Source organism: Dunckerocampus dactyliophorus, chromosome 7 (genome assembly GCF_027744805.1).
Source record: "Dunckerocampus dactyliophorus isolate RoL2022-P2 chromosome 7, RoL_Ddac_1.1, whole genome shotgun sequence".
Lineage (NCBI taxonomy): Eukaryota > Metazoa > Chordata > Actinopteri > Syngnathiformes > Syngnathidae > Dunckerocampus > Dunckerocampus dactyliophorus.
In genome coordinates this window covers 25,331,986-25,347,296 of record NC_072825.1, presented here as the reverse complement: position 1 = coordinate 25,347,296, position 15,311 = coordinate 25,331,986, and the positions used below count along the sequence as shown (strand labels likewise).

The window sequence follows — 15,311 nt, the reverse complement described above, 5'->3', positions numbered from 1 at the left end:
ATCCGAGTAACACTACTGACACCTATTGACGTGTCGTAGAATACTACAACTCGTCACACACCCGTCTATACTGCCTACAGCTACACTACAAAACAAACGCACCACTCTCTTCTAACGTCCCACCCTTTCCCGGGATTTCAACCAATTACGTCTCACAGCTCGCTCAGCGGGAAAACGGAGCGGAAACAAAACAACACTGCATCAGAAAAGCCAAGGACAAGTGACATTTTATGAATTATCACGGCTTCTAACTAACTTCTAGCAAGTAATTTGTGTTGTGAACGGTGTTTAAGATTGCGGTCATGTCAAGGGTGTTTGTTGTGTTGTGTCTCTAGCGAGTTACTGAGCTTGCTAGCGTTCAACAGCTCGTTAATGGTGTGCTTACAGTTTCAGATAGCTACCCGGTAAATATTTGGAATAATAATATTATTATTTTCCTAATATAGCCAGTGTGTTTTATAATGAGGCGCTCGGGAGCCCCCAGCCAGCTCCTGGGTAATGCTGCGAAAAAGCCACGTTTTATACCTCCTGCAGCCTCTTCATGTGTTGCTGAACCCAAGACCCAAAGCCCTAAATTAGGCTTGGACAATACCTTGAATAAGGTGAGCTATTTTCATATTTTAGCTACAACAGGGGTGTCCAAAATGCGGCCCGGGGAACAGCTGTGGCCCGCTGCTTGTTTTGTATTGGCCTGCAGCACATTCTAAAAAACCCAAATGAAAAAAAATCAGCAAAAAAGAGTAATGAGAAAAAGTCATGACAAAAAGTTTTTAAATATTGATGCTAATAACCTATGTAATAATATATTTGGTCACCTTTAAACAAAGGCAGATTTTTCACCATTTTCTTGCTTAGAATTGAGAATGTGATTCTGAAATGTTTTTTCCACACGTGTATACACTAGGCCTGTCACAATAACAAATTTTGCTAGTCGATAATTTTGCTACAAATTATTGCCGATAATCGATTTTATCGGAAAACATTTTTTCAATAATTGTCATGAGAGGTGTATAACACATTTGAACCACTAGATGGTGCTCAAGTATAGTGTACGGTGTACCTTTGTAAGACAGCTTGACATGTATGTTTTTGCAATGTAGCCAGCGACACTGGTTGTGAGAGCGCACCATTTTGCACTGTTTTGTTTATATTTGCCGACCAAACGCCTCAGTAAGTGTTACTGTCGGGACGAAGGCTCCACTGCCCGAGGCACCCACATCGGTAGTTTTTTACTATCTGTGTCGGTCGTCTGTGTTCACATGTTGACCGTGTTTGCTCTTTTTAAAACCGAAATGTTCCCACACTGTGGCTGTCGGCTGGGGCATTTGCCTCAAAACCCACCGCTTCTGCGCCTTCTTAATGTTAGCGTATGCTGCCTCATGAAGCTCACTGTTAAACCCTCCATAGCCACTCAAGACCAGCCCTGCCTCCACAAAGGCTGAATGAGATGAGGGCCCACTCTCTGAGTGAACCAATGCGCACAGCCAGATGCAGAGTGAACCCTCTTGTCATCCAGCCTGTGTGGCACAGAGAGATGATCAGATGAAACACACGCATACATGCATATGTCAATTTATTGAGGGCGTCATAATAATCGACCTGCTTTTTTAAAATTGTTCGATTAATGGATTTATCGACTATTGTGACAGGCCTAGTATACACAAACACACACACACACCATGTTGAAGGCCATGTGCTTCTGTTTTAAAGAGATACTTTTTAAATTCTTATTATCATTACTAAACTCTTTGTATTGATTTTCTGTAAGAAAAAGCTTCCACAGGTCTTACAAATAGGAAGACAAAATTTTACTTCTTTTTTTTTTTACCTTTTGTCGTATTAAAAATATCAAAGTGGCCCCTGCTTTTGACGTTTCAGTTGAAAAGTTTTGGACACCCCTGATGTACAAAATGTACACTGCGTTGTTATTGTGTATTATCCAGCAGAAACATCTAGCTTCGTCTCACACGCCTATTTTCATCTAAGGTACAGAGAAGTCTAGCAGCTCCACCTCCCAGTCAAAGTGAATGCACTGGCCAGGCAACACCAGCCTTGTCCAAGGCTCTGGCCCGAGTGCTCAATGCAACAGAAAGTAAGGAGAATATTGCAGAGACCGAGCATACAAGCCCTTCCTCACAGGAGCTCATAACATCACCAAGCATCAGAGGAGCAGGTAAGGGGAGCGACACTTTTCTGTAGTAGTAGTAGTATAGTTGAATAGGGGAAAATTTTATTTTCATTACTGAATTTTATACTTTAACTTTCAACATACGTATAGTATGCACAGTGAGCCTCGCCTTAGAGAACATAATTTGGGTCGCACTACTTCCTGAAAAACTGATTTTCTGGAGCATATATTGTGGTGTTTTCTGCTCAGGTCAGACCATGTTTACATGCTTTATATAGGAACTAAAAATCCAATCGTTTTGCCTTTGACATAACTGAAGACAGCTAAGCAGGTTGAAGAAAAGTATGTTTTTATTGATTTTTTTCAAATTCCTAGTCCAGTCTTTTGGTGTCTCCCAGGGGGGGCCTGACCCAAATGAAGATATCTTAATTGATGTAAAATGGGGTTATTATGTACAACATTTTGTTAATTGAGTAAATACACCTTCACGGCATCATCCTGAGATGTTTTGTTTGAGTGGCTTATTTAGTCAACAAATTGTATTGGTCAAAAATATTAGAAACACCTTTCAGTATGTTGCAATGTACAGGTGTCGCTGCAGTACGTAAAAGTCAATTATACTCTATCTTTGCAAAGTTATTTTGTACAGCTGTACCTAATAAAGTGTCCCCTCCACTGGAGTCGCCCCCTGCTGGCGATTCAGAAGTATGCCGCCTCAACTCCTCAGACATATAACTCTATTTAAAAACATTGAAAGGCACAACCCTCATTTTTAGTAACGTGTTTGTTTAATACTCAACACGGAAAGCCTAAATGCTATAGTGTATCATGTATTTTTGGGGGGAATGTGTCGAAGCGGCTGCCGCAGATTGACACCGTGGTGCTCGGCTCGGGATCAACATACAAGCCGCTCCCCCCCACCGATAACACCTGGTGCCTCTGCTTTCCACCCGAAAAACACCACAATCGCACACAAACGACTCCCACCGCAACACTAGCATTATGTGGCCATGTCAACATAAAGCTCAGACTCATTAGCACGTAGCATCACAAAGCGCGCGCCCATAGTAGTCGCGCCCCCTCACGGACATGCGCAGCGCGCTCCCCTAAACTCCGCCCCCAGCTTAGTTAGTTAAACCTGCGCTGCAGACTCCTTCGTGCAAAGCAGTGTCCAGATAAACCCAAATAAACTGATATGCACCAACCCCCGCTGTGTGTCACCATCTTTTGTGGTGTGTTGAGGCTGCATGGCCCTGCTGTGCTCGGTTTGAGGTTTAGAGAAGCCGAGCTGTAAGTAGGTCGGGCTGGGTTTAAGCGGCTTAGCTACGTCAGTCTAAGCTGAGAGGAATTCATCCAAAACCCTGCGCGGTAGGCGGGGGCCTAAGCGATGCTGGCCTAGTTAAGCCTGATTCTTATTGTGCACAGCAACAGCCTGGTTTTGTTGTGCAAGGAAGCAAGAGGGACAACCAAGGAGTGGTGCGATTCCACTCTCATGACAGAACACAGCCTGTGTTTGTTTTGGAGTGGAAAGAGGAGGAAAATGAGGGATGTCAAGGAGTTAAAGCTGTTTTAAGTTCATATCACGGTGGACTAAGAGAATCCTGCATCAGGACAAGAAAAGACAGGTGGTGGAGTGACAGCTGAAGGCCTGACGTGGTCTGTGCTTTAAGATGGCATCGGGCTCGGTGTTTCTCTCCAGCATGGTGGGTAAAGCTCGCTCCTCCAACTTCACCCTCTCCGAGAAGCTGGACCTGTTGAAGCTGGTCCGCCCTCACATCCGCATCCTGGAGGAACACACCAACAAACACGCGGTCATCGTGGACAAGAACAAGTGCTGGGACACCGTGGCGGAGCAGTACAACGCCTTGGGAGGTGACAGACCTCACCGCACAGCGCAGGGACTCAGGACCCTCTACAAGAGGCTAAAGGAGTCGGCCAAACAGGAAGTGATGCAACGGAGACACGCCCAGCCGGAGTACAGAGCCAGCATCTCTGAGCCTACCAGGAGAATCATGGAGATGATCCCTCACCTGTTTCAGCATGTGCCTATCCACGAAAAGGACCTGGCGCTGCGCAGGTACACACACCAGCATTGATACACAAGTACTACACAAGTAACAAGATTAGTTCAGGGAGCCAACACACACACACAAACGATCAGAAGCAGCCAAATGTTTTGGGTTTGTTTTAGTATTTTAGGACAAAGAAATCAGAATGCACACTACATAGAAAATAGCCTGCATCTACTATATGCAAGTCCTGTATGCCATACAGCATATAGGATGTCTCCAGAAAATGTACATTATTTTGATAACATAGCCAATTCTCGCTCAAATGATCTCAGATTTTAACGAGATGTACAAAAAGCTATGTTTTGAAGAGCCTCACTGAGGTGCTGGAGAAAATGATCAGGACGTGCTACAGTGTGTTTGGCAGGAGCTGGACCACCGACATCATGTCATGTAACAGGTGGTGCGCATATTGAACATTTGTGAAAATGGTTCTAAAATCTATACCCATTTCAATATGTTGCTGGAATTTTGATTTTGATTGATTTATTTTTTTTTATTACATGAAGAGTATTTAATTTTGTTTGCCAAGACATGTTACACAGATTGAGTTCCAATCAATTTTTTTGCGACACGCTGCATATATATTTGATACATATACAAATCTTTTCAAATTTGTATTATTGCTGTTGCTAATCTCAATGGACAATAATATAGAAATGAAACTTTGATATACTTTAGAGTAGTCAGTGTACATCTTGTACAGCAGGATAGATTTACTCTCCACTGAAAACACACATCCATTATTGGCTGAATAGCTGGCAATACAAGTGTGAAGCAAGATAATTGTGTCTTGCCACAGTCGAGCTTGGTGTGGCAGAGTCATGGTCTGAGGCAGCATGAGTGGGGAGCAGTGGTGCACTGAGAGAAAGATTACTGTGACGCAAAAATGATTGCGAGTGGATTCCAGTAACAACCTATGCAGCTCTGGTGAATTCCACGGCCAAGGGAATTAAGGCAGTGCTAGATAACAATGGTGCTCACACTAAATATTGATAGTTTGGACACAAATTTTTTCACAATAAGGTGTACTCACTTGTGTTGCCAGCTATTTGTACAACAATGGCTGTGGGTATAGTATAGTAAGTTGATACTACTATACAAGCTGTGCTCTGACTACTCTAAAGCATGTCCAAGTTTCATTTCTAGTGCTGTCCTTTGAGATATTTATAATTTGTCAGTAAGTGCCATGTGACTGTTCTCACTCATGTTGATCCTTCTGTTCATCCTCAGATTAATATACAGTAAACACACATCTCCCATCGAGCCTCCTGGTAGCAGCTCCTCTCTTGCTGGACTTCAGGAATACTCAGCAGCCGTCCCAACTATTCCCCATGAGGTGGTCCATCTGGAGACTGAAGATGATGTAAAACCGCCTCCAGATCTCCCCGTCCCCTCAACACGCTCAGAGCCAGGGCTGGAGGCAGGCCAGGAGCTGGAGGAGGAGCAAGACGCCAACAGCATCCACAATTACGAAGCATCCTTGTCACCTGCCGCTTCATCTGTCAACATCGCCCTCTCCGCCTCGCCGCTGCCTTTACGCCACGACCTGTACCCCAACAACATCTACCCTCACCATGAGCCAGAGCGCTTTCGCCCGCTGCACTTGGCCAAAGAGGAGCACGAGTTGGTGCTAGCCAATCATAGGAAAGTGGCCATGTACCTTGAGGAGAAGAGGGAGGGGCTCAAGAGGAAGCAGCAACTGGAGGAGGAACTTTTGAGAGCCAAGATCAAAGTGGAGAAGCTGAAGGCAGCCCGACTCCGACATGGATTGCCCATCCCTCTTTAGCATGCGGTACAAGCTGATGGAAAGGGAGACTCTGGCCTTTCTTTCACCATTTCATCTCATGATGGTCCACACATTTTTGCCACTTTTGCCCCTTGCTGCATTGGTTTGGCACCTAAAGGCTAGAGCTAGACACACTGCAGTCCAAGGATAAGTCATCAGAAGAGCACTGGTAATGGTATGGCCTACATGTCGAGAGGAAAGAGCACAAAATGTCTTGTCCTTTGTCTACTTTCGATTGTTGAATTCAGTGACTGATTATACTGAGTCGCGCTGCTATGATGCTACCATTTACAGTAACCACCATCCCGCCTACACCCCGCGGTCAAGGGGTCCTACGTGTTGAGCCAAATCAGCTGGTGCGGGTTCAAATTTTGGAATACATAGTGCCTCCTGCAGACAATGATGGGTGTGCCTACCGAGTGTGTCTGTTCATATTGCCATTATGTCTCTCATTCTTTTGACAGATGACGCAACAACACTGTGATTAGACAAAATATGTAAATATAAAAAATTCATAAGGGAATGGGTATAATTATGTGCATCTTAAGAATGCCGTTTCTGCCCTCGGTACATGTAGCTGTGTGAAAGTAGTGCCAATATTTGGAATATTATTGTCTACTGTTGAATATTTTTGAGTTCACATTTTCAGGCATTAAAGAATCAAAGCTGGTCAATGTACAAGTATAATTATGTTTATATAATGTTTAAATATCTCACATTGAGCCTTAACGCACAATTCTAATGTTGTCTCATCGTGTTACTGAGAATGAGTTACAGAATAAGTCCGATTGCTTTATTTATGGCCAGTTAAGAGATATTTAGAAGGCAGATGCAGTTTTGTGACTGTAAGAATTGTTATTTCATGTACTGTAAGTGACTGGAATATTGTTGTATTTTTGGTAAATGACTGTTGGCTATTGTTACCTTTGTTTGTCTTTTTCTATTAAAAACAGTTACTATCGTGAGGCTTTTCTTGTCGCAACGTCGTTCAAATTCCACAAGTGCTGCAACAGCGACCTCTGCTGGAGGGGCCCTGTGTGCGTGTATAGAATCCTCTTCATCACTGTGTGTTTTGCATCTATTCCCACAGGCCCCCCACAGAAATCAAAGCAAGTTCCTGGTGCGACAGACTGCAGCTGGGATGCGGTGCGCTACTTCAGCGTCATGTGGTGTAAAGCCAGTAAGAAAAAACACAAGCGCTGGGAAGGGGATGCCGTGCTGGTGACAAAGGGGCGCACGGCCACCCTGAAAGACATGGATGGCAAGAACATTGGACAGGGTAAGGCTCCTCAGTTACTACAACTTTAACATTACCTCTTTCATGTCAAATTCTTTCAAAACGGCTATTCAATGTGACAATGTCTGTCCATGTAGGTAGCGGCTACAAGGTGTCAGTGTTGGCTTCTCTGTCTGAGGGGGACACCCTGATAATTGGAGCGAAGGAAGTGGAGGTGATGGGTGTCATATCTGCAGAGAATTTTGCCACCGGACGTTGTTTCCAAGAAGCCCAAGGAGATCAAGAAGAGCCACTGCTGAAGACAGCACCTGCTCCTTCACGATGCTTGTCTTCCAAACCTTTTTGCCCCCCTACACTGTTGGGGAGAGGAGGCCTTCCTGGATTAAAGCCAGCAGAGGAACAGACCTGCAGACCTCGCTTTGACCCACAAGCTCCAGGTATGTAGACACCTTGTAACCATATACAGTAGAATGTACAGAAAATCTTTGTAAACTTCCTGTAAACTTCAGATGCACTAGTGATGCCTCGGCCCTCCCCCAACCATCAGTGGTCTAATAACAAGTCAGGACTCCCTGTGGTTGATGTTGTGGTTGACCCACACCTGACAGCTTACCTGCGCCCCCATCAGAGAGACGGCCTGCTCTTTCTCTACGAATGTGTTATGGGCATGAGGTTGTACTTTTATTCAAGTGTGTCTAATCTTTTTTTAAAGGTTGCTACCAATTAATAAATGTGTGTGTGTGTGTGTGTGTGTGTGTGTGTGTGTGTGTGTGTGTGTGTGTGTGTGTGTGTATGTGTGGACCTCAGAGCTGAAGGCCGCTACGGGGCTATCCTGGCTGATGAAATGGGTCTCGGGAAGACCCTCCAGAGCGTGGCTCTCTGCTGGACACTGCTCAAACAGGGTCCATATGGCGGGAAAGCAGTCACCAGGCGTGTGCTTGTGGTCACACCTGGCAGCCTGGTGCAGAACTGGGGCGCCGAATTCAACAAGTGGCTGGGCCGTGAGCGGATCAATGTTTTCACTGTGGATCAGGTGAGGAAATAGATTTAGCTGACTATAGTTATTGTCATACGTAGAGATAGAATACTTTAAGTACCGAACTCCTGCACAGTCAAATAAGGATGATCTGGATTGATTGAGACTGACAAAGAGATATTAACTTAATATGTCTGCTGTGTGGCCACACAAAATTGTTTTGCATCATACTGATTACATTTTCCCCTCTCATGGAGTTAAATAATAATAACCAAAAGCAAAACTGAGCAATATTATCTCTGGCAGGTTCAAGTTGCAATAGGTGAGATGTTTACATTGCTATTTGTTAGGGTTGCACAAAGTAAAAAACATGATCTCGATTCACACTGACATGCAATCTAATTTCTAAATGACAAAGATTTTTAAACGAACTGCTTTGCATAAGGACTTCGATGCACTGTCGTTGGCATGACAGGCGTCACTTCCTCCTTGCTCTCCCAGTCCCCCAGTGAGCCACGTCGGTCAGGACAAGTAGGATCCACTGACCCAGTGCCCACCGGCATCAACTCACGGGAGGAGCGATCGCATTATTTGACGTTTCTTTTGACTTGTCTTTGTCACGTGCATGAATGTACAGTACTGTAGCGTGAGCAAGCGTTGACTTCATGGATTACTTTCAGTCTTTCTATTAATTTCTATGTAGAAGTTCTGTTCAAGCAGAACAACACAATGAGTCTAATAATAATGACAATAATTGTGTGTATGTGTTACCTTGTGGTTTCAAAAATAAAATAAAATAAAAATCATGTGGCCCTACTATTTGTTAATGAATTAACAGGATTACACACAAACAACATAGCTCTTTCCAGTAATGTGGCATAGAGGCCAAGAAGGGTAATTACACTTTGGAGTAGATCGTAAAGGTGCTCACCGAGCACAAAACTGGAATGGGCTTCTTCTTGCTTGCTAAACATGTTTCACCTGTACAGTAATTCGAATTCCTCTCATGAGTTTGTTGTCTAACAACTTGCTAATACTGTTTGTTATGATGCAAAGGACCACAGGATCGAGCAGTTTGTTTCGTCTCCTCTGCACAATATCCTTGTGGTCAGCTATGAGATGCTGCTGCGCAGCCTTGAACAGGTTCGCTCACCTTATGTATCTTACGTTTTTTGTGCAATTGTTTGAAAAGACATCTGACAAATGCCCCCCTTTTTTATTTTTTTCATTTTTTGCAGGTCCAAAAAGTGGAGTTTGGTCTTATAATCTGCGATGAAGGTCACAGATTGAAAAACAGCAACATCAAAACGTCCTCAGCCCTCAGCAGCCTGAGCTGCACTCGCAGAGTCATACTAACAGGTACAAAGACCTACTTACTGCTCAATGGGAGGGAAAGCGACAAGCTGTTGTTCAAGTTATTAAATGTGTTTCCAAGGCACCCCAGTGCAGAATGACCTCCAGGAGTTCTACGCCATAATAGAGTTTGTTAATCCTGGCATACTGGGCTCAACAACTGCATATAGGAAGGTGTATGAGGAGCCCATTCTTCGCTGCAGGCAGCCTTCATGCTCAGAGGTGATGTTCCCTGACACTGGATCACAATAAGTGGACCTAATGTTGTCTCCAGTGAATGTAGAAACACTACAGACTAGCCTAAACCAGACCACATTTGCCTCCGCCAATAGAGGGAGAGATCTTTGGGCGAAGAGCGAGCTGCTGAGCTCTCCCGACTTACTGGCATGTTCATCCTGAGGAGGACGCAGGAGATCATCAACCGCTACCTACCGCCCCGCATTGACTGGACCCTGTTCTGCAGGCCGTCTCCGCTTCAGCGAGAGCTCTACAGGCATCTCCTCAGCCACAGAGTGTTTAGAGCCTGCCTCCAGGGCTCCATGCAAACACACACCCACCTGGCCTGCATCACTGCCTTGAAAAAGCTGTGCAACCACCCTGCTCTGCTTCACTCCACCATCATGGTGAGACACTTTTGGCCTTCTGTTAGGAATTAGCATTGCAGCTATTATAAATTTGTGCAAATGTTGTGGTGCTAAAGGTTCCTGTCTTCTGCTGTTCAGGAAAAAGCTGAGCGTGCTTCAGAAGAGATGCCCTTATATGAAGGTCTAGCGCTGTTTTTCCCAGAATCCTACTCTTCAGATAGCTTGAACCCTGCTGACTCTGGGAAACTCTTGGTTCTGTTGGACTTGCTGGAAACCATCCGACAGCTCAGCCCATCCGACAGGTGTGTGATTATCACATGTTTGTAGTATACTGTTGATTAGCAGGTAATAACAGTGCAGGTGTTTCCTCCAGGGTTGTTGTAGTGTCCAACTACACTCAGACACTGGACATGCTCCAGAGCATCTGTGTGCACATGAGCTACACATTCTGTCGGCTCGACGGACAAACACCCACCAACCAGAGGCAGCGTATGGTTGACTGCTTCAACAGCCCTTATTCTCCTAACTTCCTCTTTCTGCTGAGCTCCAAAGCTGGTGGGGTGGGGCTCAATCTGGTGGGGGCTTCCCATTTGGTGCTCTATGACCTCGACTGGAACCCTGCAAATGACATTCAGGCAAAACACCGCCAAAAATCTTAATTGTAGATGATGATCTGCTACATTGCAACATTGCCTTCTTTGCTGGTTGCAGGCCATGGCTCGAGTGTGGCGAGACGGACAGAAAAAGACCGTGCATACTTATCGTCTCCTCACTGCAGGTTGGAATAAACATACATAACTCACCTGATGGACTGTAAATGACGTTTGTGGCCCCCTTTATGGGTTTTGGAAGACATGCTAGCATATTAGTTCCATTCCCTACAAGAGTGATGCAATTCTAGTTTAGTGTAAATTGGAACTTATACGTAAATTAACACCTAAATCACTCACAAAGTACACAGAACACATGAAGGACCTATAATAACAAGATTAAATACAAGAATTAAATGAAATAGTTAAGAAAGAAAAAAAACAATTCTATACTTTTATTCCTGTGGTTGTCTTGCACACCGGAAGGGGCGTTGCAAGGGAGGGAGAGAGTTGGGAAGAGGAATTACAAATTGTAGTGGTGTAATAGGAAAATATAAGCGCTTTTTTTTTGCTCACGTGCATACATTATTCCAGATGCAGCACACTGTGACCAGACTGATTAAAAGTGTAATGTCTCCATCGAGGTACCATTGAGGAGCGCATATTTCAGCGGCAGGTTTCCAAACAGGGCCTCTCCGGGACAGTGGTGGACCTTGGCAAAGGCTCTGAGCACACCAACTTTTCCACCAGTGAGCTGAGAGACCTTTTCAGTCTGACTGAAACGCCCTCTCTTACACACGACCTGTTGAACTGCAGCTGTGACATGGATGGATCCATCACTTGTATAGGCACGTTGATAATCACAATTTAGCTTGAAAATGTAGTTGTTCACTTATTTGCTTTTTTCCCCACTTAGGTGTTAGAGATAATGAAGAGCAGAACGATGCAAATCGGCCATGCCAGCTTGGGCGTGACCGTGGTGGGTCGGTGCCGAAACATCTCAGCATGTCCGAGCTGATGCAGTGGAGACATTTCTCTGGAGACGCGCACACCTTCTCAGACCCTTACCTTGATCCCGCCAGAGACCATGTCACCTTTGCCTTTCAGACTACCATCTCTCACACAGACTGAACTGTTGGCGACCAAGGCTATATGACTTTATTTAAAATTAGGATTTTCATTAGATATGCTTTGCAATCTAATAAGATCAAATGCAAGAGCTGTATCAAAATAATTTACAAAGAAAATAAAGCTTGAAATAGAGGCATTAATTTGACAATATTATCATCTTTGTAGTTTTGTAGTGGTGTAGAAGTGCATTTCAACATATTGACAGGTAAGTTTTTTTTGGGGGGGGGGGGGGGGGGGCATGCCTAAGGTGAGCATACAGTGAGAGTTGTTTTTCAAAGGTCAACAAGGAGTCCCTAATGTGGAAGGTAAGTGTCATTAAATGTAAAAAAATAAAAACTTCCTAGTGGTAATAAAACTTCAGGCCTTGATTATTTATTGTCCACTGTTGCAGGTCAAGACTACACAATGCTGCTTATGCAGGGACGTCCTGCTGTGTCCATCTAAGGTAATATTAATGTTGATGAATCAAGTTTATGCAGGCCATCAATTGGGAATAATCTTGTTTACACTCTCCTTACTGCCTTGTGAGTGCACCTTACTGCCTTGTGAGTTCAGTTTTCACTGAACAATGGCCTTGCCAAGTGGGTCGGGGATACTTTCTCCCGCAATGACCTTCCGCATGGCAGTGTCTAGTGAGTCAGGGTAGTTTGGTAGATGTGGCCCACTCTCGCTCTGTTCACACTCTTTGTTGGAGCGGCAGCGTGGGAGTTGTGTGTCTGTGTGTGTTGCAGCATGTGCTGTGCATGGTTTGTATTCCTCTCTGTCAGAGCGGCCCAGTTACAAGACATTTTGTTGTTACATAAAATGGGTGATTATTGTATATTTGACCATCACCACGCTGCATGATTAGGCAATTTTCTTGCATAATAAGTGGGTTTCTGGGATGTGAGGCATTGCCTGTTATCTGAACTTGCATGATTACACAAATCCCCTTTTGATAACTATTATACTAGTGACTATTACAAGTATATGAATGACTATTATACTCACCTACTTTCAATCAGATTGCGTGAGGTGTCTACAGTACCTCACAAAAAGTGTACACTCCTCATGTTTCTCCAAATATTTAATTCGATTTTTTCATAGGAAAACACTGAAGAAATTACACTTAGATACAATGTAAAGTAGTCTGTGTACAGCTTGAATGAAGGTGTAAATTTACTGCCCCTCAAAATAACTACACAAAGCCACTAACAGCAACAAAAGTGACTATACCTTAAGTCAGGGGTGTCCAAAGTGCGGCCCAGGGGCTTTTTTTTTTTTTAATTGGCCCATGGCACATTCTAAAAATTGAATTTAATAAAAAGTATAATTAATATAAAAATAAATAATGGAAATATTATTATGAGGAAAAATAACTTATTTTAGTACCATAATGTTGAGACATTAAAGAAAAAAGCCTCTTAATATTATGAGAAACAAAACGACGAATAAAGTTGTAATTATTGGAAAATTTGGTTACGGAAAAAGTTATGTTACAAAAATATACTCAAAATTTTATGAGAATAAAGTCATAATTATTAAACAAAGTGGAAATAGTTGGACAAAAAAACAGCAGAAATGGGGGGAAAAAAACAACTGCAATTTTATGACAAAGTCAATATATTAGGGGAAAAAAGTCGTATTCCAACGAGAAAAAAAGTCTCAATTTTAGGGGAATAAATTTGTAATATTAAGAGGACAAATAATGTCATTTTTGTAGCATAGAGTTGAAATAGTAAAAAACATTTTTATTTACTTTTTTATAATTGGAATAGGCCGCATGGTGGTCTAGTGGTTAGCATGTTGGCCAACACAGTAACAGCTTGGAGATCGGGAAGACCTGGGTTCGATTCTCCCCTGGGCATTTCTGTGTGGAGTTTGCATGTTCTCCCCGTGTGTGCGTGGGTTTTCTCCGGGTACTCCGGCTTTCTCCCACATTCCAAAAACATGCATGTTAGGTTAATTGGCGACTCTAAATTGCCCATAGGTATGAATGTGAGTGTGAATGGTTGTTTGTCTGTATGTGCCCTGCGATTGGCTGGCGACCAGTCCAGGGTGTACACCGCCTGTCGCTCGAAGTCAGCTGGGATAGACCCTAATGAGGAAGAAGCGGTATAGAAAATGGATGGATGGATAATTGGAATATTACGAGAAACAAACAAATCAAAATAGAATTGTAATTTTAAAAAATTCAGTTGGGGAAAAGTAAATAATTTTATTGGAATAAAGTCATAATATTACTAAAAGAAAATTTACAATGATTATTTAAGAAGAAAGTTGAAGTATTTTTGGAAAATTCATTCAAGCTGTGTAAGCATGAGCGTGCTGCGAGAGGCCTTGCGTATGCAGCTCAACAGTACGACCGCATTCAAAGAGAGAAAGCTTTTTTTTCTTCATCAAGAGATCAGGACAGTGTGAATACCTGACAGAAAATGACATTCAATCTACATTTTTGCTGTGGGGCTGTGGTCCCAAACTTTTCATCAGTTGATGAACAGCCCATTTCACTTTAATGCTTGTTTGCAAATAAATTGCTTTCTCAAAAAGGTTTTTGTCTCACTCTCATTTTTCTTTTTGCATTTTGAAGCTCTACTTAGAACCTCCTTAAGGTCCAACAGTGCAAAATGTAAATTCCTGCAATTTTTCAACTGGTCTTAAAATTTTGATCAGGGGTGCATATACTTGTATAACTTCTTAGCATATCAACGTGTTGCTTTGCAAAATATCAAAGTGGCCTTGCATCCTTTTATTTTCCCATATGTGGCCTTTGGTAGAAAAAATTTGGACACCCCTGCCCTAAATGAAAATGTCCAAATTGGAGCCCTATTATCCATTTTTTCCCTCCCCGGTGTCATGTGGTTTTTTAGCGTTACAAGGTGTCAGTTGTGAATATTAGACCAATAATTTTTCACCCAAAAAGGAAGTTAATGGATTTGGAACGGCAAACAAGTCTTTAAATTAGGTGACCAGAGGCTCAACTGTCACTAAGCAACAACCGCTACAAAGCTAGTTGGCTTTTGTTCAGAAAGGACTCCACTACAACAGCGGTTCCCAACCCCTACCCCAACAAAATATAATATGTTCTTGCACAATGTAATATAGTCGTCCCTCGTTTAATTGGTTCCAGCCCCGACCGCGATAGGTGAATTTCTGTGAAGTAGGATTCAACTACTGTTTGCTACAGTGAACACATTAACAAACCGTCCAGTTTCACTGCCCTTACAACTCATTTCTACATCTAAGTGCAATGAGTTTGCAACATTCTTTCACAACAAAGTTCAAGGTATAAAAAATGCAATCATTTCCACAACACAAATAACTAATCTGTAGCCAGCTAGACATCTCGAGCTGACACATTTCACACATGTCATTGACAAAACAGTTGAAAAGATCATGTGCAGCCTGGGTCCATCAATGTGCTGCCTTGATGAGTTACCCACTAGATTTCTAAAACCTGTGCTGAGGAGTTTGC

General features: G+C 43.1%; 2 protein-coding genes across 3 annotated transcripts; both read left to right on the top strand.

Moving 5' to 3' along the window:
• Positions 1-170: 170 nt before the first annotated feature.
• On the top strand, positions 171-12,057 carry rad54b (RAD54 homolog B). Of its 2 annotated transcripts, XM_054781849.1 has the most exons (15): positions 171-602; positions 1,987-2,173; positions 7,077-7,265; positions 7,361-7,660; positions 7,733-7,895; positions 8,031-8,256; positions 9,256-9,342; positions 9,438-9,558; positions 9,635-9,774; positions 9,885-10,175; positions 10,275-10,438; positions 10,510-10,771; positions 10,848-10,914; positions 11,371-11,574; positions 11,643-12,057. In XM_054781849.1, exons 1-15 carry the CDS (start codon positions 462-464, stop codon positions 11,855-11,857), a joined length of 2,757 nt encoding a protein of 918 aa, XP_054637824.1. In that variant the 5' UTR covers positions 171-461; the 3' UTR covers positions 11,858-12,057. The 2 variants fall into 2 exon arrangements, with proteins under 2 accessions (XP_054637824.1, XP_054637825.1); XM_054781850.1 differs by lacking the exon at positions 11,643-12,057 and having other exon boundaries at positions 11,321-11,522.
• Positions 3,312-5,992, top strand: LOC129185136 (fibrinogen silencer-binding protein). Its single transcript, XM_054781854.1, has 2 exons — positions 3,312-4,205; positions 5,431-5,992. Exons 1-2 carry the CDS (start codon positions 3,799-3,801, stop codon positions 5,984-5,986), a joined length of 963 nt encoding a protein of 320 aa, XP_054637829.1. The 5' UTR covers positions 3,312-3,798; the 3' UTR covers positions 5,987-5,992.
• Positions 12,058-15,311: the final 3,254 nt, after the last annotated feature.

What these genes read in the sequence shown, in the direction of transcription:
- rad54b (XM_054781849.1), top strand. Translation starts at nt 462, where the DNA reads ATGAGGCGCTCGGGAGCCCCCAGCCAGCTCCTGGGTAATGCTGCGAAA. An exon ending in TGCTTCACTCCACCATCATG is followed by an intron (nt 10,176 to 10,274) that starts GTGAGACACTTT and finishes TCTGCTGTTCAG; the next exon opens with GAAAAAGCTGAGCGTGCTTC. An exon ending in TGGATCCATCACTTGTATAG is followed by an intron (nt 11,575 to 11,642) that starts GCACGTTGATAA and finishes TTCCCCACTTAG; the next exon opens with GTGTTAGAGATAATGAAGAG.
- LOC129185136 (XM_054781854.1), top strand. Translation starts at nt 3,799, where the DNA reads ATGGCATCGGGCTCGGTGTTTCTCTCCAGCATGGTGGGTAAAGCTCGC. An exon ending in AAGGACCTGGCGCTGCGCAG is followed by an intron (nt 4,206 to 5,430) that starts GTACACACACCA and finishes GTTCATCCTCAG; the next exon opens with ATTAATATACAGTAAACACA.